The sequence below is a fragment of the Larimichthys crocea genome, chromosome XXI (assembly GCF_000972845.2).
Source record: "Larimichthys crocea isolate SSNF chromosome XXI, L_crocea_2.0, whole genome shotgun sequence".
NCBI lineage: Eukaryota > Metazoa > Chordata > Actinopteri > Sciaenidae > Larimichthys > Larimichthys crocea.
The window spans coordinates 14,984,699-15,007,754 of NC_040031.1; the positions used below are offsets into that span (position 1 = coordinate 14,984,699).

General features: G+C 40.1%; 3 protein-coding genes across 4 annotated transcripts; 2 read left to right on the top strand and 1 right to left on the bottom strand.

Annotated features, from left to right (window-relative positions):
• The first annotated feature begins 165 nt into the window (after nt 1-165).
• On the top strand, nt 166-5,152 carry gnb5a (guanine nucleotide binding protein (G protein), beta 5a). Its single transcript, XM_010748142.3, has 11 exons — nt 166-409; nt 914-1,050; nt 1,143-1,184; nt 2,204-2,280; nt 2,364-2,496; nt 2,823-2,966; nt 3,057-3,148; nt 3,816-3,864; nt 3,955-4,051; nt 4,152-4,318; nt 4,428-5,152. Exons 1-11 carry the CDS (start codon nt 274-276, stop codon nt 4,437-4,439), a joined length of 1,086 nt encoding a protein of 361 aa, XP_010746444.1. The 5' UTR covers nt 166-273; the 3' UTR covers nt 4,440-5,152.
• Nucleotides 5,153-8,087: 2,935 nt separating this feature from the next.
• On the top strand, nt 8,088-17,441 carry ap4e1 (adaptor related protein complex 4 subunit epsilon 1). Its single transcript, XM_010748153.3, has 21 exons — nt 8,088-8,426; nt 9,920-9,991; nt 10,092-10,215; nt 10,336-10,409; nt 10,487-10,608; nt 10,737-10,896; nt 11,030-11,196; nt 11,273-11,346; nt 11,431-11,553; nt 11,633-11,742; nt 11,834-11,973; nt 12,664-12,776; nt 12,865-12,983; nt 13,252-13,554; nt 13,876-13,987; nt 14,068-14,206; nt 14,291-14,546; nt 14,626-15,174; nt 15,263-15,453; nt 15,532-15,692; nt 15,842-17,441. Exons 1-21 carry the CDS (start codon nt 8,286-8,288, stop codon nt 16,000-16,002), a joined length of 3,411 nt encoding a protein of 1,136 aa, XP_010746455.3. The 5' UTR covers nt 8,088-8,285; the 3' UTR covers nt 16,003-17,441.
• cyp19a1b (cytochrome P450, family 19, subfamily A, polypeptide 1b) lies at nt 17,228-22,262 on the bottom strand. Of its 2 annotated transcripts, XM_010748143.3 has the most exons (10): nt 22,140-22,216; nt 21,298-21,487; nt 20,143-20,293; nt 19,908-20,062; nt 19,604-19,780; nt 19,403-19,517; nt 19,203-19,317; nt 18,954-19,116; nt 18,626-18,867; nt 17,228-18,547 (listed from the first exon to the last, which is right to left on the bottom strand). In XM_010748143.3, the coding sequence occupies exons 2-10, from the start codon at nt 21,440-21,442 to the stop codon at nt 18,296-18,298; spliced, it is 1,515 nt and encodes a 504-aa protein (XP_010746445.3). In that variant the 5' UTR covers nt 21,443-21,487; nt 22,140-22,216; the 3' UTR covers nt 17,228-18,295. The 2 variants fall into 2 exon arrangements, with proteins under 2 accessions (XP_010746445.3, XP_019130613.2); XM_019275068.2 differs by lacking the exon at nt 21,298-21,487 and having other exon boundaries at nt 22,140-22,262.
• Nucleotides 22,263-23,056: the final 794 nt, after the last annotated feature.

Here is a 23,056-nt window from a genome sequence, read left to right on the forward strand (position 1 = left end):
ACATTTGTCTGCTGTGTTTGTGCATTACAGGCAAACATTGAATATGTATATGAGTGCATTATTTAGCTGTAGGGCGGTGGGGCCGTGTTGTTGCTGAGGATGCAACAGCAGCATCACCGGGATACAGGACCCTCCTCCCTCTCCTCCTCCTCCTCCTCCTCCTCTGGAAACTGGAGGAGCATCTTCTCTCTCTGACGTCATGACAGCAGCATCAGCTGTTAGCCGTGCTTTAAGCCTTTTCGCTGCCGATCGCTGCCTGCACAAAGGAAATATATGAGATCCCCTCTAATCCCTGAAATGGCGACACAGGAGGTACAGCTGAACGAGACTCTGGCCCACCTCAAAACGGAGTCGGAGACGCTGAAGTCGAAGCTGGAGGAGGAAAGAGCGAAGCTGCACGATGTCGAGCGTGAGTGCTGAAAATGGAGAGGCCTCGGTGCACCTCTGCGTTTATACACTGTGACTGGACAGATCACCGCAAATATCTTATCTTACAGACAGAGTGTGTTTCAGAGAGAGAGGGCAGAGGATGGAAACATATTTACAGGGATGTGAATTTGTGGAAAGTGATATTTGTCCTGACGTTACCTCTGATATGACAGGCGACCTGCTGTAAGCAGACTGTTTGTTTGCCTCCCCATTTTACAGCCCAGTGCTTCCATCTGAATTCCTTCCATGTACTGGTTTTAGTGCAATCATGTCTCAAACAATATGGCAACCATGGAGATGTTTGATCAAAATTTGGACGATTTGTAATTTATGAAATGAGAGCTAAAAAAGGCAGATTAATCAAAGATTAATTCACTATATTTCCAGGCCTACTGTAGATTAATCCTTATCACTGCTATTATTAACTCAGTGTGTATTCAATTGAGGGTTTAATTTATTCTACATTATATCTGTGTGTGTGCAGTACATCAGGTGGCAGAGAAGGTGGAGGGGCTGGGTCAGTTTGTCATGAAGACCCGGAGGACTCTGAAGGGACATGGCAACAAAGTTCTGTGCATGGACTGGTGTAAGGACAAGAGGAGGATCGTCAGCTCCTCACAGGTCCGCACACTCTCGTCCTCCATCTCAGAGAGACAGTTTGTCATCAGATAAATGTGTTTTCTATCGTACTAATGTCTAATCTCTTGATGCAGGATGGAAAGGTGATTGTGTGGGATGCTTTCACTACCAACAAGGTAACTGTTTTTTCTTCTTTATGTACAGGTATTTAAAATTTTAAGACCGTTTCAGTAAAATGCTTTCACATTACTGCATCCTCCTCAGTGATGCTCCGTTACACACAAACCAACACTCTCAGAGGTTTTTGGTTCAAGTGTTTGTTCGTCTCCGGTTGTTTTAAGATTTTATTCGATTTGAAAGGATAACAACACGATAAGAATCATTTATCTGATTTCAGACATTTTTTGGGGGGAAACCCACTGGCCTAAATCATTTTTAACAAAGGTACAATAACAACAAATATTTGCAAGTAACAGAATAAAATGAGTAATAAAATAAGCATAAATACATCAAGTCATTTTTATTTATATAGCCCAATATCAGAAATCACAAAATTTTAAGGTTCTTTCCGGGACACATTCCTCTTTTTATTCCTATTTATACACATCAGGTTAATTGTGGTTTATTTTTCACTGTGATATGTTTTGAAGAGATCGATCAATAAAGTTTTGAGAAGATACATTTTATCTACCAAGAATGAATCACATTGTCACAATCATTTAAGGGGAAGAGATAAAAAAAAATATTTTATTATTTATGGGCAACAGTGTATCTTTTAAAATACGGTGCACGAATATCATTAGCTCACATCAACTGCAGTTTGTGTCTTTGTAAATCAATGCAAGAGTTGCCGTCTTATAGAAAAATCATCTGTTTTGCTTCTAATTGAGCACTTCACTTTCCCCAATATCATGTAGAAAATCGAATCAGTGGTTATAATAGATCAGAGGAGGCACAGAGGAGGATATCTACAGTGTGCTGTGGTGCAAAGGATCCTCTTTTATGAACAGGGAGAGAGGGGGGAGAAAACCATAAAGTGCACTGAGAGTTGTCTAAAAATGTCTTTTGAAATTGCACCATTGCTAATGTCGAACAGCTCGAAGCTTACTGTTCTGCTCTAATTATGCTTAATGAATCTGATTCATCTCTCTGTCCCAGTGCGGCTCATGCAGCTTTGTCTTTTGATGTCTATTAGGAGCATGCTGTGACAATGCCATGCACCTGGGTGATGGCCTGTGCCTACGCCCCCTCCGGCTGTGCTGTAGCTTGTGGGTGAGGGTCTTAATACTGTCTTTGATGATCCAAATGTTGTGTATCATGTGTTTTTAACGAATTGGGGTTCTTTTCTGTAACAGGGGTCTGGACAACAAATGCTCAGTGTATCCTCTATCTCTGGACAAGAACGAGAACTTAGCTGCCAAGAAGAAGTCGGTGGCAATGCACACAAACTACCTGTCTGCTTGTAGCTTCACCAACTCAGACATGCAGGTGAGAATACCCACCACACACAAAACAACACATTTTATTTCAGGTGTTATGTTTTCCTACTATTTTACTGACACACGTTCATGTAAAAAAGGGCAGATTTTTTTTATTCATCAGTATTTCTCTCTCATTATTAATCAGAAATCACTTCCCTGCATAAAAGAGCTCTGTTAATAATTCACAGCAGCCGGTTGCGCCTGGTTTAATATCCTGGTCACGTGGCGTTTCACTCAGCCAGGACAATCCATTTATAGCTGTGTGGTAGCCCATTTTTACTGAACTTAAGAACAGCCGTTACTCTTCCTCCTGATTATCTGCTTGTGTTAAAGATCCTGACGTCCAGCGGGGATGGTACGTGCGCATTATGGGACGTCGAGAGTGGGCAGCTGTTGCAGAGTTTCCATGGACATGCAGCAGACGTGCTCTGTCTGGACCTGGCACCCTCCGAGACTGGAAACACGTTTGTGTCAGGGGTGAGAAAGCTTCCTCCTCCACAGCTTATGACTGTTTAGACTTGAACTGAAATGTGCTGAAATATTCTGCATTATTCTATGTTACTGCAGGGCTGTGATAAGAAGGCCAATGTGTGGGACATGCGCTCAGGACAATGTATTCAGTCCTTTGAAACTCACGAATCAGACATAAATAGTGTGCGGTAAGTGATTATCTCGACATGTCCAACTGAGTGCAGAGATAATGTTTGTATAAATCATTTAGTGAGAAAAAGCTGATATCTTAAATCTTATATGTGTGAGTGTAAAATGTGTACACCACTATTCAAAGGTTTATTGATGTTTCTCTTCTTTACTTCAATAGTTTTAACAGACATTCAAATCTTTGTCCGACACCAAAGTTATTATTTAGCTTTGATTAAATCTTCAGTTTAGTCACACAGTGTTATTACCCTTTGAGTTTGTGACCTGAGATCAAGTCTGAATATTGTGGGAACACATTTTTCTTTAAGCCCTCTCTAGTGGTTAGATTCACTAGACTTAAACTTGGTTCAATAACTGATTATATCCTTATTTAACTGTCGCTCAGAGGGGTTCAGTTGTAACAACATTTTGTTGTCTGTTTTTTTGTTATTTGTAAAGAGGACTTTCTTCAACCTAAAATCATGAGACACCATTCAGACGTAAAGAGTAGTAGTCTACAATTTTAAATAAGACAATCCAGGGGAAATTGGTGCCACCTATGTGTTGCTTATAGTCCATTAGTTGTCAGCCACAGTGTCTGTTTTCTTGTTACCACTGGGAGTCGCTAAAGGCAAATAAGAGGGTAATTCATTCCTAACTGTGGCCGTGTGCTTCTTGTTTCAATAGATATTATCCAAGTGGAGATGCATTTGCATCTGGCTCAGATGATGCTACAGTAAGTAATCAGATACTTACCACACAAACACACAAGATGAAAACATGATGAAAAGTCTCTTTAAAATTCAAACACTGACCTTTGTTACAGTGCCGCCTGTATGACTTAAGGGCAGACAGAGAAGTGGCTATTTATTCCAAAGAGAGCATCATATTCGGGGTCTCCAGTGTTGATTTCTCTCTCAGCGGTAAGAAATATATACACTTTGTCACATCACTATCATATTTTAGAGTTATGCTGTTAAAAGCATTCACGTTTTTTTTTGTTTTTTAAATTATTCTTTTTAGGACGACTACTGTTTGGAGGCTACAACGACTACACCATAAACGTTTGGGACGTTCTCAAAGGAACACGGGTCTCTATCTTGTTTGGACACGAGAACCGTGTCAGCACGCTGCGTGTTTCCCCAGATGGGACGGCCTTCAGCACTGGTTCCTGGGACCACACTCTTCGGGTATGAAATATCAGTTTTTTTGTGTCTGATCTGTCGACTTTGCACTCTGCAGTGACCTTTTTGATGATGTCTTGTAATGTCGGCTGTTTCTGTTTTTTTTCTTTTCCAGATCTGGGCTTAAGGATGAAGACAGAGAAATAGTAGACAGATTTACAGAAGACACACCGATGTTTCTGTTTGCTAGAGTACAATCACAGAGATAGAGACTCAGTTTTTGGTTGTACATAATGCATATCAATAGCATTGTATATACTCCAGTCTTATGGTCAGGGTAGATTTACATATTTCAGAGAGAAAGTAAACCAAATGGCACGCTTGTATTACAATATGATTGAAAGAAAATTGCACAGAAGTACTTATGGTTACAACTTAAGATGTAAAATGTATATTGTAGAAAATACCATTGGTAGTGACTAGCATCAGTCTAGTTTAGAAGTGACACAATAAAATGGTGTATTGTATGTTCCCACATAAAGGACATTAATTGTTTATTTATTTGTTTTTTTAGCACAAAAATAATTGAGGAATGCAGTCTGTGGAAGAAAATGGGATGAAAGGGAAACAGTAAAGTTTAGTTATGCCGCAGACTGAGAGAAGAGAGAAGGAAAGACGTAAATGAGATATGTTTGATAATATAAGAATATGAAGGAGAGGGGGGACGATATAAATGCTAAAAATAATATTGGATATAATATAAAGGAGAATTTACATAAAATATAATAAACAAAAGTACAAATTTTTGGTTTATTAAAGATAACAATAGACAGGAAACCCTGTGCTCCCCTCCATTCCTAACAGCAACTCACCTGCCAATATTATACCAATGTAAGGAAAGCACATTCAGAGGTAAATGTAAAAGACACAGTGTAGTTTTCCATCCCTTTGATTTTAAAACATGGTTTACCTCTCATCTCTGTCCTCTGCTCTATGTCCACGTTAAGTCGCTGCAGACACCCTGAACCTGTGGTCCCCCCCACCCCGACTAAATATATACTACTATATGAAAACATGTTTAAATTCTTAGAATGTACTAATTTCCATGCGGTTGTCAAATGGCTGTAATTTCACATTTACTGTAATTATTTTATTGTAGTTTAGTGTACAGTTATACAAGGGACTGTTTATCAAAGTATTACAAACATAATAAACTGAGTTTTGAATATCATCACTTTCTCATTTTGTCATACCCTACACGTTACATTAACAGAGGGTCTACTGACTCTGTGCATTACATTAATTTAACATCTTTTCAGTTATACTACATATATCTTTTGCACATTTAAAATATTCTGCATGCTGTGAACCTTTGCACATTACCTGACTGTGCATCTCTTTTAATTTAAAAAACATATTGTATATACATTTATATCTTTTAGTACTTTTTTTGGATCTTCCTTATATTTTTACTGCACCGAAAAACACCAAGACAGTTTCTTCATATGTGAAAACAAACTTGGGAATAAACCAGATTCTGATTATTATTATCCATCCATCCTTATCTGTAACCGCTCATCCTCATCAGGGTCAAGGTGGAGCTGGAGCCTATCCCAGGTGACTTCGGGCGAGAGACGGGTGTGGTTGTTCTTCAGGTAAAATGCATGTAAAAATTTGATTGAAAAAAACATTGAATTTCCCCTCTTGGGATCAATAAAGTTTCTATTCTGGAAGTGTAAAACAGAGGTAGAAACTTTTCTGCACTGTGTATGGGAATGTGCATCAGTGACATTTTGGGTTAAGGTTGTGGATTTCTTGAGTAACTGGTCAGGCTCAGTGATTCCCCTGACTCCTGCTGTATGTTTACTAGGGGACAGATCACAAATACCAAATATATCAAATAGAACTCTGTCTGTCATTATGGTGGTCACAGCTTCCAGAGTTATTTTAAGACACTGGAAAACTGCTGTATCTCCTAATCTGAAAGACTGGACTAATGCAATGGTGGAGACTGCATCTTATAAGTCATGATGCTTCACAAACAGTCAGGTAACAAGGAGGATGGGATGACCTCTTGGGATCTTTTTTGGACTTACACAAGGACTAATGAAAACTCAGCCTAAGAAATCAAAGACTAGACCAGACAGAGGACACATACAACCCTCATTTTAAAAGCCTTGCACTGGTTACCTGTTAGTTTTAGAATTGATTTTAAGATTCTTATTGGTTTTTAAAACACTGAATGGTCTGGCACCGACCTACCTTGACCTACATGCTACAAAAGTATGCACCAAGCAGGTCCCTCAGATCCTCGGCATCTGGACTCCTAGTTGTCCCCAGAACCTCCACAAAGAATTTTGGTGAGGTGAGTTTTTGGGTCCTGATCACTCCCTGTTAATTTTATCTCTGGTGCTTATTCACTGTACAGGTCTTATCTACTTTTACTGCAACTGTTCTTAAATTATGCTTAATTTTTCTTCTTATTTGTTTCATTGTTGTAGTTTTATGCTTTTTTTCTTTTCTTCTAATCTCTAGTTTTTCATGCAACTGCTCTCTTACCTTAAGAACTGTTGTCTATTTCTTCGGGCTCCAATTCTGTATGAAAGCTGCTATAAATAAATAAAGTTGAGTTAGGTTAAGTTAAATACAGCACAGCTCCTTTCTTTCTTCTGTGGACTGAATTTCCCTCATATTTATTTATTTTTTCTTCTTTCATACTTGATTCTCCTGTTTTATTTTTCCTCTGTGACACGTCATAATATGTTTATGCCAAGATTTTGAAATGTATGATGAACCCTGTACTCATACACTCTGCTATTAAGAATTCAATTCAAGAGAGAAAAAAAGTCTCTTTTCTAGTCTACTCTTAGCAGTAAAATAAGATAAGATTCACTTGAAGCAGCTTTGCAGCAGCATGCATGGAGAAAATTTCACTTGAAGCAGCTTTGCAGCAGCATGCATGGAGAAAATCGATTATAAATAAGAAATATATTGAAAAAAGTGATTAAGTCACACAAGTTAAAGAGTGTGATAGCTGTGGGGATGAATGTGGTAGAGCCTCTTACATGGTGGGAGTAGCAGCTGTTTGTGGCCTCCGCAGTCTCTTGCAGGAGGTGAGATGTATGAGTGTTGTTATATAGTTATATAGCTCCCTGTCAGCACGCAGAGCCTTTTACACCTGGCAGCCACTGTTTTTTAGTGATGTGTCGGAGGCGAACGAGCCGGTTCAAAGAGCCGGCTCTTTTAAGTGAACGATGGGAGCCGGCTCCCGGCCGTCCGTGTGCAAAAATATATTATTTTTTACACTATACCAAAAACATTTTGGTTTTATTCGTCCAGATGTCAGTGGTGGGCATTAACAATGCACATTGTGTGTGTGTGTGTGTGTGTGTGTGTGTGTGTGTGTGTTTTATATATAAAAAAATAAAATGTCAATAGATGTCCTTTTTTTTAAATGTCTATGCTTAGGTTTTTATAGGCGTTTCTATCTGCTTTGTGTAGCAGAGTGGTCTTTCAAGCAAGTTAGTGCATTCATTGGACGGTTTCAGGGAGTTACAAGGGATTTTACAACTGTAAATGCAGTTGGCTAGAGCAAATTATTGAAATGCAGGTGATATATGCGTTCAAATACAAATCACAAGTAAAAACAGCGCTAAATTTGCCTGAATTATAAAAGGTAAAATGAAGAGCCACTTGGGAGCCGAAAGAGCCGGCTCTCCTTGGTGAGCTGAGCCAAATGATCCGACTCACTAAAAAGAGCCGGATTTCCCATCACCACTGTTTTTGTTCAAGGTTGCTAATAAAGTTTCTCCAAAGCACAAGCGGACGTGACGTCACCAAACCAGCCTGGAGTCAGTCTGCTGAATCAAAACAATGGCCGACTGTCAGGCTGCTGTCTCACCTGCTGTGACGTCTCCAGGTGTCCTCACAGGTGATTTCCACTGACTCTGCGTGTCAGAGCCTCAGCTGGGATGGACAGGTGATTTAACTCGCGTGCTGTGGAAGAAGAAAGCCTCGCGGTCGATCCTTAAAAATGAGCGACGTGGTGGAGAAGACCCTGACAGCTCTGCCGAGCCTCCTGTCTCTAGACTCTCAGCCCGGGTCTGCGAAGCTGTCCTCCACCTCCAAACTGGGAAACCTCATCAGAGGCATCACCGAGCTGACGTCCAAACATGTGAGTGTGAGCTCAGACACCGGAGACACGAGATGCGTGTGTGTGTGTCAATGTTTAACCCGCTTTATGCGAAGCATACCGAGCAGTGCCGTGCTAACTTTAAGTCCTAAAAGACTAACTTTATTTATTTATTTGCATGCAGCTCAAAGTGCATAAATAAGCAGAAACAGACAACATTAATAAAGCATAAATAAAATGAGACCATGCAGTTATTAAATGCTGTAATAAATAAACTATTGCACCATTGAAACCAATGAAATGTTAAAAGTAAATAAAAACCTGTAAGGTGAATAAACACAGGAGATAAGAGGTGGAAGGTAAGATAATCCAGACTTAAAAGCTCAGCAAAATAAATAATAAATAATTATTATTATTTAAAGCTCAGCAGCCTTAAATAAAAGCCAGGCTAAAAAAAAGATATGTCTTAAGTTTTTATTGTTTTAAACGTGTACCGAGGTGCCTCAGATCCAGACTGATCCAGAGACACAGTAACTACCTGCTTGGTACATACATATGTGTTATGTCAAAAACATAGGTCAGTGCCAGGACGTTCAGCTATTTGGAAAAAAAAAAAACTAAAAGTAGAATCTTAAAATCAGATCTAAAATAAAGTAATAGGCAAGGATTTTAAAATGTGGGCGGCACGGTGGTGCAGTGGTTAGCACTGTCACCTCACTCCTGGTTCTCCTTTCTATGAGGAGTTTGTACGTTCTTCCCATGTCTGCGTGGGTTCTCTCCGGGTACTCCTCCCACAGTCCAAATACACTTAATAGGTTAATCTGTGACTCTGAATTGTCTGTAGGTGTGTATGGTTGTTTGTCTCTTGCCCAAATTCAGCTGGGATAAGGCTCCAGTCCCCTCCTGCGACCCTGATGAGGATGAAGTGGTTACAGATAATGGATGGATGTGTCTCTCTGTCTGGTCTTTGTCAGTTTTTTTCATTGTGTTTTTAGTGTACTATCTCATATTGTTTTGATTATTTGATGTTCTTCTTATGTAAAGTGTCTTTGAGTACCTTGAAAAGCGCTTTTAAATAAGTATTATTATAATATTATTATTATGTGTTAAGACACATGCAAAAAAAACTGTGATCATTTTAAAATGGTGCGTTCATGTCCTTGTGATAACCTCAGACATTAGAGATGTTGCATTCACAAACACTCTTCCTGTAAACTGTTGAGGCCTTTAGCTCAAAACCCATTTATTCAAACGGACTCTCTTGCCTGCTGTCTCGTGTTTTAATGCTATGTTGATGCTTCTGTTTTATTCTTTGCATCTTTATATTGTTCTGTGCTTTCATTTAAAACGTTTTACTCTTGTAAAGTACTTTGGGAGCTTTCTCTGTGAAAGTTTATATACTACATGAACTTCCTGATATGGACTGAAGTAGGGTCTTTTTTTTTAATCTGACATGAACAGCGCATGGTGGTGCCAACTTTAGCAGTCTCTGTATTTAATTTTATTTTTATTTTAAATGTGAATCTTTTGTTCAGGAGGAGGAAAAACTTATTCAACGTGAACTGGCATCTATCAAAGAACAGGTGTCCTCCCCAAACACCTCCATGGTACGATTCTCCTTTTTTTTTTCTCCAAATTTGGTCTCAGATTATTTAAATCTCGCTCAGTGATACCTGTAATTATTGATGTGTTGGTTTCTTCCTCCAGAGGCAGATGAAGGAGCTCATGGTGAGAGCAATCTACTGTGAAATGCTCGGCTATGAGGCTTCGTTCAGCTACATTCATGCCATCAAACTGGCTCAACAAGGCACTGCTCTGGAGAAAAGAGTCGGTATGTTGTAACTAATTGAAAAGTTGACTCATTCCTCAGTGTCTTTACTCAGAGGTCCTGCAATACTTACTTAGTCTAACACAATTTGTCATCACAACAACTTGTGTGTTTGATTTTCAGGATATCTGGCTGTGTCTTTATTTCTGAATGAAAGTCACGAGCTGCTTCTTCTCCTTGTGAACACCGTATTAAAGGTGGGTGTCGTGTATTCACAGTGTTTGTCATCTGGTGTCTGAAGAAGGGATGTTGATATATTTTTGTGTCTTTTCAGGATCTGCAGAGCACAAACCTTATTGAAGTGTGCATGGCTCTAACAGTTGTCAGCCAGATGTTTCCCAAAGATATGATTCCTGCAATCCTTCCTTTAGTCGAGGAGAAACTTAACCACCAAAAGTAAGAAATGCTCTTTGCCTTTGCAGTTGATTAGTCTCCTGTAAGCCTGTGAAGTGTGTTCATTCTTATGATGGACAATCAGCTTGAATATTGTGGTTTTTAAGGATTTCTTGTTACACATTTTGCAGAGAAATCATTCGGAGGAAAGCAGTCCTAGCGCTGTATAAATTCTACCTAATAGCACCAAATCAAGTTCAACACATCCATAACAAGTTTCGTAAAGCTCTGTGCGACAAGGATCCTGGTGTCATGACAGCTTCACTCCACATCTACTTACAGATGATCCAGGTAATTTGTTTTTTAGACTCTGTAATTATTTATCATGTTACGACTTTGTTTATTGCAAAAACATCATCCACACATCTTAGTTTGGTTTACTTTGGTGTATTTTAATCGTGTCACATATTTTCTTTTGTTATAGGAGAATCCAGAAGGTTATAAGGACCTGACGGCCAGTTTTGTCACCATACTGAAGCAAGTGGTGGGAGGAAAACTGCCCATGGATTTTAACTATCATAGCGTCCCTGCTCCATGGCTGCAAATTCAGCTTCTCAGAATACTGTCTGTACTTGGGAAAAATGACCAGAGGTAATTATTGCTTACATCGTCCATCGTGCTCTGTGCTCAATCCCTGCAAGTTGTGAGTGTGTCCTTTGTTTGACAGCACAAGTGAAATCATGTACGATGTCCTCGACGAGTCTTTACGAAGAGCGGAGATGAATCATAACATCACCTATGGTATATTGAATTTAAAGTACCGTGTTTTGTGATTGTGCTTGTTTGACATAATTTCACATTCTTAAACTCTGTCTTTATTTTCAGCAATATTATACGAGTGTGTGAAATGTATTTACACAATTCATCCCAAGTCTGATCTTTTGGAAAAAGCTGCAAAGTGCATTGGCAACTTTGTTCTGTCACCAAAGATTAATCTGAAATATCTTGGTAAGTTTAAGAAAACCTTTTAAATTAAATACTTTCAGATATACACTGTATTAAATCGATTTATTTGATGTCACTGCAGGCTTGAAGGCCCTCACCTACGTGGTCCAGCAGGATCCTAAACTGGCCCTGCAGCATCAGATGACCATCATAGAGTGTCTCGATCACCCCGACCTCATCATCAAGCGTGAGGTGAGGCAGATACTATCGCAGGCTTTGTAGTATTTTGGTGTCATATATAGGTTTACAGCAGTATGGGCTTTTTTTTTCTGTTTTCTTGTAGACGCTGGAGTTGCTCTTTAGGATTACTAACGCCCAGAATGTCACAGTCATCGTTGAGAAGATGCTGGATTTTCTGCGTGTCAGCACAGATGATTACACCACCATTGACCTGGTGGGGAAGGTGGCAGAACTGGCGGAAAAATATCCTTCCATCTATGTTGATCATACTATGAGCAGGAGCCGTGTTGGTGGCAAACTTTGGAAAACCATTATAAAAATGAGCCGTAGTCAGATAATTGAGCTATAAGTCACAAACTGCATTATTTCACCGATCTCAGAAGAATCAGCTGCTTAAAATCCCACCCACTACATCACCACCTATATAACTCTAAATATTTTTCAACCTTTTACCGTGGCAAAGTATTACATTACTTGAAACTTACTGTACTTCTTTGTTGCAGCTTTTCACTGAGCATAAACAGACCAAAGAGGCAATTATTTTATAAGTTTATAAGTTTTGTTTTCTATAAAATTGGAAGATCACAACCTTGACAAACAAGCCTATTGGTTTTGACAAATAAATACGTGTTAGAAAGCATGATTTGAGACACTATTTTTATCTTATGCACTTATACTCGTGGTTCGAGTCTTAAATGATAACTCTGTTATCGACACTAATCGTGTTAAAACCTGGTGAGCAGCTGAACCTCTCGGTTTCTCTGTCCTAAAGCTAAACACAACATTTAAATCAAAGTTCTAAGAAAACATACTTATAAATATCATATTTTATTTCTGGCATATTCTGTAAACCGAGCCGCCTAAATGTTACACCTCATACTGTGTTTGCTCCTATTGATTGTGTTGATTATTTTTCCTATAAACCATCTATACATATGCACCAGACAACGAATGGTTCATTGAGACCATGAACACCGTGTTTTCAGTGGGTGGAGACATGATGCAGCCTGACATCCCAAACAGTTTCCTTAAACTGCTGTCTGAGGGTGAGATAAAAACACACACACGCCTACACACCACAAACTTATTCTGTCGTGTTCATTATGTAATAGTCCGTTCTCTTTAATGGCCCAGGGTTTGACAGCGTGGAGGAAGACAGGAAGCTGAGGCTGTTTGCTGTGGATTCATATGTGTCTTTGTTGCAAGGAGAGCCTGGCAAACTGCCACAGCGCTTCCTCCAAGTCATCAGCTGGGTGAGTGCTGTGTGCACCGTGAGCAGTTTGTATAATTCTTATGTAATAGTGATGAGAACAAGAAACAGGAGAAGGAAAAGGAACACAAGGTTTGGTTTGCTGGCTTGAAAAATAACAGTGAAGTATAAGAGGAGATGAAAATACAAATCCAAAATAAACATTTGATGACAGTACTCTTCTTTTCTGTCCTTTTAAAATATACATGCATACATTCACTGCATAGTATGCTGAATACACTGAGGTTTTGTTCATTCTCTGCCGTGCACAGGTCCTCGGCGAATATTCCCACTTGAGGGCTGAACTTCAACCATCCACGGTCATGAGGCTGCTGTCCAAACTGTTGGACACAAAGAACACCAGCAGTGAAACCAAGACCTGGGTCCTGATGACAATGACCAAGCTGTGTGAGGGCGCAGCAGGTGTTTCTGTGGCTCAGGAAGTTTCTGAAGCGTACAGCAGCTCGCTGGACACAGTACTAAGACAAAGGGCTCAGGAGCTGCAGCACCTCAGCCAAGACTCTGAACTACGAGCCAGGGTTGTACCTCGAGACGCCGGCCTGGAACCCCTTGAGGTAACATACACACAGACATACTACGATACGATACAGCATTGTGTCATTGTCAGGTCACTTTGTGGTTGTTTCTGGCAGATTAAGTGTTCATGATCTGAGGGATGGAAGCAAAACCTGCACACGCTTGCCCTCCATGACAACACCAATTACCGAAATAACGCGGCTCATCATTTTATTTGTTATAGTAGCAGCTGTTGGAGCATGTCTAGAAAAGTTAAATGGGTTGGGATTACCACAGAACATTACAGCAGAAGTCTCACATCCACTATCATATTCTCATCGACAGTAAAGGAGAAGTTTAAACTTGCTGTTGGTTCCCAGGTGGATTCCTCTCTGTCATTTCTTGACGGATTTGTGTCTGAGGCGTTGGCTGCCGGAGCCGCTCCATACAAACCTCCCCATCAACGGCAGGAGGAACTAGCTCAGGCAAAAGGTAAAAACATATTAGATGTTGGCAGATTTAGTAGCACTGCTTTGTTTTTGGTTTGTTTTTGACTGTGACGTCTGCCTCAGCATTGAGCCTGGAGCCATACGGCCTGTCCCTGCCCATCAGCATATCCTCCTGCAGCATCGCAGACAGACAGTCTCCTACACTGTTGTCCATGAGCTCTGGTCTGTCAGGGGATAGCACCGACCTCTCACACAAAGGAGGGTATGTGGACACACTGTGCACACTTAATGCTGTCTGAATTAAAGTTTTACACCCAAACACATACTTTTTAAATCTTTGTTTCAGCTCTACGACTCTAAAGCTGGATGGCGTGAAGAGGGTTTGGGGCAAGGAGGGCTACCTGGCACAGAGGGAACCTGTAGAGGAGACCGCCCAGGTTGAGGTTCCCAGCCCCTTCCGGTCACCGAGCCAGCAGGCAGAGGCTGACAGCTCACACAGCCAAACTCCTACTCCAGTACCAACCCCGGAGCCTACACAAGAGAAACAGCAGCTGGCCTCTTCACTGTTTGTGGGCCTGAGCTCCCAAAGCTCTGTGTGCCTGGTGAGAGCTGTTTCAGTAATCTATTTCTGCAAAACATAAAGTAAATATGCAATATGTGATAAACTTTTCTTTTTAACAGATGGGAAAATCTGAGTCGGCACCCCAGCGATTCAGAAGAAAAGCCAAAAGTCCGAGCTCGTCTTCGGGTGCCAGCGAGCAAATATCCAACTCCCTGGTCTCTGCTCCGAGCACAGTGGATAACTTGCTGTGTGACAACCTCCTGGACGCAAACATCTCCTCAGAGCTAGCTGTATCTTCACCCACACAGACATCTCAACTCTCTCAGAGCCTCACGACCGCAAACGGCACCTGTGATGTTGAGTTAACTGACACAAAGGGAAGTAACCCTTCTCTCATTAGGGATCTCAGTGTTGCTGTAGCAGCTGATCCTACTCCACACGAGGACCCAGACAAACCTAAAGACTTGTGCCTCAGTTCTCATCTTCCTGCAGAGCTCTCTGGATTTTCCCACTCAGAAATCACACCTCTGTGCTCCAACCAAAGCCTGGATCTCTCAGCCTGTCACGTGCAGCAAAAGGATTCTTTAGTGCTCGTTGTTTTCATTTACAACTCCTCTGACTCTGACATTCAACAGATACTACTAGAGCTCGACTCGGATGATCTTGAGGTACAGTAATTATTGAGCAGGAACTAATTAGTGAAGTCTTACATGCTCCTTTTGCTTTAATGTTGAATTTTCTTGTCGTTTATTTCAGGTATCGGGTGTGTGTGGTAGTCCAGTGCAGGAGGTGGGAAGCCAGAGTGTAGCCGTGTGTCAGTATTCACTGTCTGTGAAGAGGCCTTCAGTGCATGTTGAAGTGGGTGGGATGGTATCTTACCAGTTACCTGTTGGGACACCTCAGTCAGCACTGTTCTCGTACAAACTGCCTCTAACCAGCTTCATCAGGTGAAATGTTTTCTTTTTTTTTATATGGCTGTACAAAGACGATCAGTTGCTTACTTTAATTTCACATGTTTCCGTCAGACCTTTGACTCTGTCCACGGAGGAGTACGGGACAATGTGGCTGGCCTTTTCTCACGATACAAAGCAGAACCTGACGCTGATAAATGAAGGCCAGGAATCTCTCGCAGCAACGCTGAATGTGCTGAAGAAGAAACTTCAGTTGCATATCGTGGAAATCATAGGTGAACATACATTTATTTTTAGGCAGGAAACTCGCCCACACACGTTTCTGTCTCACTAGAAAAATGGATATATATGAAACGTACGTTGGTTTTAGAAACACATGCCGCTACATGTATCCTCAGATTTCCTTTATCCATTTTCCCTGCAGGTTTGGAAGGTATTGTAGCCTGCAGGCTCCTCCAGGATCAGCCGTGTTTGATGCACTGTCGTGTGCATGCGGGAACGCTGGCTGTGTGGCTGCGCTCTCCAGTCCCCGATCTGCCCGACTGCCTGATGTACTACTGCCAGAGAGCTTTACAGGAGCACTGACCCACCCCGCGACTGCAACACCTTCACTGACAGCACTGAGCAGCATGACCGCCTGAACCCTCAACCACTGACAAGGAAGGTACACAGAGCAGTAATGCAGAACAAAACAGGAGACAGTGCAGAGCATCTGATGTTGTGCAGTCACATCTTTATATTACATTGTTTACCATCTCTTCCACTATCACAAAGTAGGATATATTTTGGGTTTGTCCAGTTTTAACAGTTGAATTTGTGGGATAATTAACAGCATCACAGTTGTTTGGCTGGTCAATAACCTCAGGGCCAAAGGATTGTGTTTTTACCCTCTGAGTGACGTTTCAGAATAACACTTATGTCTTAAAATGATGACAGGGCTCCACGATGACTTGAAAATTTAAATGGATTGAACATTTCTTTGTAATTAAAATGAAAACTAAGTAAGATATTCTTGGTGTAGAGGTAAAATCATACGTTGTTTTTTTTGTGTCCTAGGTCTGCATGCTAAATAACAAGAGAGATTGTGTCCTGCTTTTAATTGTGTGACATCATTTTTTCAGCTGCATTTTCTCAGTTTGAACGATAATGAAACTCACCAGACAAACATTTTATTGATCTTATTACCTACATTTTGTTGTTATTTTCAAGTTCATCAATACTGATTGAAGCAATACTGATTGAAATTGAGAGAATAACACAAATTCTTGCTGGTGTTATTTATTCTGTGTTTTGTGAGACGCACAGAGAAGATTGTTTCTAGTATGTACTTTAAAATACTGAATTTAATATTTACAGAAAGCTGCTCGTGTGAAGGATTACATTATACTGACATAAACCTCCAACTGCTGCAGTTACACATATTTGTTACATCTGTGTTGAGAGTATTTTGTCTTAAATGTAGCATTGAACATCTCGCTCTGCGATGTCCGTGTTGTCCATCATCGTGACGAGGAGTGCCTCACTTCTCTCTCATGTTTTGCAGACGCTGCCTTCTGTGTGATATGATTATCTATGCACTCATGTTTCTGGTTTGGTGAGAGGTGGATTTCAGTGGTCTTTGATTATTATATTTTTGTATCAATGCAGTATTAAAAACATATTTATTGGATTTATATTCTTACAGAAAACATTTTATATTAATTTCTCTGAAAGAAAAAAATAAATCATTGTGCTTCATGTACTGTTTGAACTTGGTGTGCCAGATTTGATTTGTCACAGCTGAAGGGAAAGTTTACTTTTTGTTCTTTTCTTTTTTTTGTTTGTGTTTTGCATGTGTCCTAATTTGACAGTGTGACACTAACAAATGTGTCTAAACTCTGACCTAACGCCTTATGTTCTAATGCCAAGGTGGCGTGTTTGATTTGTGCCTGTGGTACAGAGGAAATCATTGTTTCTTAGAGTGCCTGTCACTACATTCTGCTAACTTGTAAATAAATTCAACACATGTCACTCACTTGATTTTGACTCATCGATTATTCATGAAATAGATGCTGGTTTAGACCTGTGATAGCTGTGAAATAAATGTGTTGGACTTGAAGCAAAGAAAATGATTCTCTCCTGATATTTTAAAAATACATCACATTTATTTATTGAATGAGAATTTACTTTGAGCAAACATCACACAATATTAGTAACATTTGATTTAATGCCTGTGTCATTGTTTTCTTTCACCGAGACCTTTAAAAATAAACTATTTTTACCTTAACATAACCTTTTTTTTTCTAGAGATTTAATATATATGCGATTAGAATTGGATTTACAGCATACCAATATTTCACATTTCCCGTGTGTGCTGAAATTTTAACATGACGTTTATGTCTAACACTACTTCCTTTACCATATGACTGATAACACTGATAATGTTTAACACAATAATCTCTAAAGAAACAGTACCGTGTGTAAAATATCAACAGTATTAAACATGTAACTGGAGCTCTTTGTCTCAGTCCAGGTTTTAAACAAGTTGGCACCATGTTATTATTTCTAAAAAATAATTTGTGACCTCTCAAGTTGTAGTCTGTATCTGCCCTGGGTTTCCATATTGCTTTCTATGGGTCAGTAAATCATTCTGCCACTGCTCCAACTTTCAGACATATTCGCCAGAGGTCAGTGATGTCAAAGTGGACAAAACATCCGCTGCAACATCACAAATTTATTGTTTGTTTGCTCTTTGAAGCAGACTCAGAAATACACTATGAAAACCCAGAATACCAGAGGTCATGGGTCACATTTGTATAATTTTAGTGAGGGGATATTAGATCCTATTCATCAGCTACATTCTTCACCATGTTCAATACTTAGGATTGCACTGAATGTCTCAGTCCAGATTGTGTGGAGGTTGTGTCGTCCGAGGGATAAAGCGCATGGCCAGGCTGTGCTCGTCCTCCACGGGCTGCTGCGACAGGTTGTTGGTCTGCCTGATGCTGTTGAGGGTGCAGCCTTGGCGAGGGCACACAGTATAACGAGACAACAGAGTGACAAGGATGGCCTTCATCATCACCATGGCGATGTGTTTTCCCACGCAGGAACGAGGCCCACAGCCGAAGGGCTGGAAGAAACGACTGGGAACCTACCAAACAGAGGAGGTAAAGACTAAACTGCTGGAGGAGGCTTTGCTTTTAGAGTCACATATTGTTGCACAACTTACTGTTTTGTGAAAGTTGCTCAGGCTGAACTCTTTGGGTTTTGGGAAAAATTCTGATTTATGCATGAGACCAATGTTGAGAATGATGTTGGTCCCTTTTGTAATTTTAGTGCCTTCGATGATGTCATCCTCCAGAGCTTTTCGCATTGTGAAATCAACCACGGGATGAAACCTCATAGACTCATTGATAAAACTCTCCAGCACTTTCAGGCTTTGATAATTGATGTTTTCAGCACCTTTCTGACCTGGAAATAAAAATTCAAGAATTCTTGGAATGATTTCCAGCCGTCATAGAGTAAAACTGAGATTACAGTTTTACAAATATACTTACTCAAGACAGCGTCCATCTCCTCCACTATCCTCAACTCTACGTCTGGGTTTTGTTTCAGCAGCATCAGCATGAAGAAGAGGCTGATGGAAAGTGTGTCAGGTGCTGCAATCACCATCTCCAGCACGCACTGCCTGACGTTATCTGCTGAAAGCTCGCCGACATTCTGCATTCATCAAGCGAAAACGTGAGGTATGCAGAACGCAGAAAATACATGACACAAACTCTGTGACGCAAGGAGTATAGACAAACCTGAGCAAATATGAGCTCTGTTGCAAAGTCAAAATCATCATCCAACTTCTCAGACTCATTTATAATCTTTCTTTTAATTTCAAGAAGGCTCTCCATCACGTCTTGCAGCTCCTGGCTGTTGGCAGAAAAAGCAACGCAAACATCAAGCTGATGAAATCACAAGCCAAATGTTGGCTTACTGAGATGTTTGTGGATCTTACGCCGCTTTCTTGTGCTTATCGTACAGCCATCCAATCTTGAAGAATATATCAGGCTTTATTAAAACTGTTTGCCAGGTCTCAAAGTAGCTTTGGATTTTCATCAGCAAGTCCTTTTCTGAATCATGGGGAACAAAAAAAATCAATAGTCAGGAGATGGAATTGTCATCTGTCTTACTATTATTCAGTGAAGATGCAGCTGACCATTGAGCGGCACCCTGAGGAAAAGCCTGTTGGAAATGTCCACCACTATGGCTCTCAGCAGATTGAGCGAGTCCACATGTCCGGAGGGGTCAGTCATCTCCTGCAGGCAGTCCAGGTGTTTGGCTGTGGAGTGCACACAGATTCCCACAGTCCTCTGGAGACCGGGGCCTGTCAGAGCTGTAAAGAACCATGAAACAGTACGGTAATTCAAATACAATGATGCAGTTAGATATGTGAAAACATGTAGAAAGAGATGTGAAATAATACTCTGACTCTATATGCTCTGTGTAAGGAAACTGCTCACCTTTGGAAAAATACGTCCTTGCTTTTTTCCAGAGTGGGACATCACTGTTGAAAATAATACCCCTCCCTTCCATCCCAATACACTCCAACCCTGCTTTACTCCCAAATCTGGCTGTGTAGAGGTCACTCCTCAGAACATGATACACTGCTGAGGACCTACAAGAGTAGCCAGGCTTTGACTTATTATAGATTCACGGGATAAACTGTAATATAGTAATAACTTTTAAATGACTTGCCTGCTCAGAATGATGGTCTCTTCACCATTAATCCAAACCCGGACTATGCTGCCATATTTGTTGTTATAGTAGTTACATGCCGTTCCGATCCCAGTCCAGATGAATCTGGTGTATGTGAGGATCGGACCGAGTCCTGCCCAGAAGGAAGGACCTGGCAGAAAGAAACAGATAATGATTTAAGACATAATAGATCCTCTAATCTCTGTATGAGTGTGAAAACACAGTTAGGTCCAGACAGTGACACATTTTTCATAATTTTGGCTCTGCACACCTTCACATTTTTTATAGACATCCCCCTTAATTTAGGGGCTCAAAAGTAATTGGACAAATTAACATGATGCTAAATAAAACTTTCATTTTCAATATTTTGTCGATAATCCTTTGCAGGCAATGATTGCCTGAAGTCATGGACATCACCAAATGCTGGGTTTCCTCCTTTGTGATGCTTTGCCAGGCCTTTATTGGAGCTGTCTTCCATTGTTGTTTCTTCGTGGGTCTTTCTACATCAAGTTTTGTCTTCAGCAAGTGAAAATGCATGCTTGAGATCAGGTGATTGACTTGGTCACTTAAAAATGGTCATTTTTCGTCTGTATAGTGAAGCACTGTCCAGTCAATTTTGCTGAATTTGGCTGAATCTGAGCAGACAGTATGTCCCTATACACTTCAGAATTCCAGCTACTGTCTTTTGTCACATCATCAAAAAACACTAGTTACCCAGTGCCACTGGAAGCCATGCATGCCCATGCCACACACGGCCTCTGTCATGTTTTACAGATAATATGCTTCGATCATGAGCCGTTCCAAACCACAACCTGGAATCACTTCCAGACCTTTTACCTACTTCATTGATGAAGAAATAATAAAGGAATAGCCCACATCTGTCCACGAAACAGCCTTTGAGTCACTGTCCAGTTATTTTGGTCTCTTATAAAAGAGGGAGCTGCATATTAAAGAGCTGTAATCCCAAAACCTTTCGTCCAATTTGGACATGAAGAGTCTCACATTAAAGCTGAGAGACTGCACTTTTAAGTCTGTATTATTCAACAAAAAACTTGTGATGCAGAAATATATTTACTTTGGCTCTAAATTGAATTGGATTTATGAAGATTTACTGTCACTATTATAAACAACACAGAAGCTGAATCTCTCTCTTACCTGGTATATTTGAACAGTTTGTTCGGCTCCAGGTGGTGAAGAGCAGCAGCAGCAGTAGTAAGAGCAGAAGGACGGTGACTTCAGTCACAGTGTTAACCACCGTTTGGTTGGTGGTGAGTGTGTCCAGGGGCAGCATCTCATTCATAACTGCAACACCTGAGCAGACCTGAGCTCATAAAGCTTCTGTCTCCTTTAAACAACAGACAAACTGATCTGTCTCATCAAAAAAGACAAACCTTAATCTGTGGACAGCCTTCATTTTCATCCCTTGTAATCCCTTTTTCCTTCAGCACAGGGACAAAATACACCCACATAAAGCTCTAGCCAAAGCTATGATGAACTGTCTGAGTGGGGCGACAGACTATTCCCTTATTTTGTAATACCATTACAGGCTTATCATACTCAAAACATTTGAGATTATGTAGTGTGAGATGCAAAAGTAAATTGATTATTTATGGAATCATTAATACACAGTGTATCATAGTGGAATAAAATGAGGAATTCAAAAAAATCTCACATAAATGATGGTAAGAATGACAATAATCATTTATATATTCATTTATTTTTCATATTCAATATTGCATTCCTGAATATGTATCCTGACTTAATAAATTTTAAGTATTTTGAATAGACAGTCTCTCATAGTCTCTCAATAAAGGAACCAAAATCCTCATAGTGAAATGTTTTAATTGAAGTAAAAAGGTCAAGGTGGATCAATGTTTTTTTTCAACATAATAAATGCTTTGATATTTTTAAATCTTTAAAACATTAAATTCATATCTTAACCAGTGTCTGGCTTTTTAAAATTCTTTATTAACAAATTATCATAGAATATTACTTACGTGTGTCGATCTTTCCTACTCCTGACAAGTTAGAGTGCAGTTTGAGAAATCCTGTGCTTCCTCTGCTGGTTTTAAAGATAACCAACATTCTTCCACCAAATTAATCACTGCTTTCAAGGGGTTATAAATCCTTGGTTAAGCCTTCACATTAATGGTTGCTTAGAGACACTGCTGCTTTAGGGTTACAAGTACCATTACAAGCCAGATAATAGTGCATGTCTGGCCCACAAAGCAGCTTTAAACCGACAAATAAGTGTTTTGAAAAATGCAGGTCTTTCCACAGTTGCACTTTGCATCATTGTTTTTTGATGGGCTTCTTTTCATGTTTAGCTTTGTTTAAAAGAAAGAACCCTCGCTGTCCAATTGATTAACCGAGGAGGCTTTTCAAGGGGAAATTAATCAGCTGGGTCAGACTGACCTGTGTCAAAGGGATTTACCCAGCAATCCAACAAAGGAAAGAGAGGAAAGAAGAAAATGTTCTCTTTGTTATGTCAATTTGAAATGGACAATCGCCACATTACTAAAAAACTACACATGGATGAAAGATCGAGAAGGGGAAACAGTGTCCGTGCAGATGTTGTGTGCTTATAATGAGCTGTCCTTCAAGCTCACTATCCGAATGAATGGCTGGTATGCTGTTGATTAAGACGCTGGTCTCACATTTAGAGTTTTTGGGTGAGGGCTTTTATCCCAAGTTGGCTGAAAAACTTGCTTTTCCTCATTGTGTTGGAGACTGAACTGTATAATTAAGGCTTTTTGGAAACTTAAATGTTACCTGTTAATCCAAAAACATGTGTCTATTACTCTATATTTGGAAATACATGAGTGCAATAGATTAAAAAACAAACATAAAAAGACATTTATTAAAAGGAGATTTCAACACACAAACATGCGCACATGCCCATCCACACACCCAC

Coding starts and splice junctions, on each gene's coding strand:
- gnb5a (XM_010748142.3), top strand. CDS start 274: ATGAGATCCCCTCTAATCCCTGAAATGGCGACACAGGAGGTACAGCTG. Junction 1,051..1,142: donor GGATCGTCAGCTCCTCACAG/GTCCGCACACTC, acceptor CTCTTGATGCAG/GATGGAAAGGTGATTGTGTG. Junction 2,967..3,056: donor GAAACACGTTTGTGTCAGGG/GTGAGAAAGCTT, acceptor ATGTTACTGCAG/GGCTGTGATAAGAAGGCCAA.
- ap4e1 (XM_010748153.3), top strand. CDS start 8,286: ATGAGCGACGTGGTGGAGAAGACCCTGACAGCTCTGCCGAGCCTCCTG. Junction 10,897..11,029: donor TCTACTTACAGATGATCCAG/GTAATTTGTTTT, acceptor CTTTTGTTATAG/GAGAATCCAGAAGGTTATAA. Junction 13,988..14,067: donor GGAACTAGCTCAGGCAAAAG/GTAAAAACATAT, acceptor CGTCTGCCTCAG/CATTGAGCCTGGAGCCATAC.
- cyp19a1b (XM_010748143.3), bottom strand. CDS start 21,442: ATGAATGAGATGCTGCCCCTGGACACACTCACCACCAACCAAACGGTG. Junction 19,781..19,907: donor AAGGACGTATTTTTCCAAAG/GTGAGCAGTTTC, acceptor GGTTCTTTACAG/CTCTGACAGGCCCCGGTCTC. Junction 18,548..18,625: donor TGAGCAACTTTCACAAAACA/GTAAGTTGTGCA, acceptor TCTGTTTGGTAG/GTTCCCAGTCGTTTCTTCCA.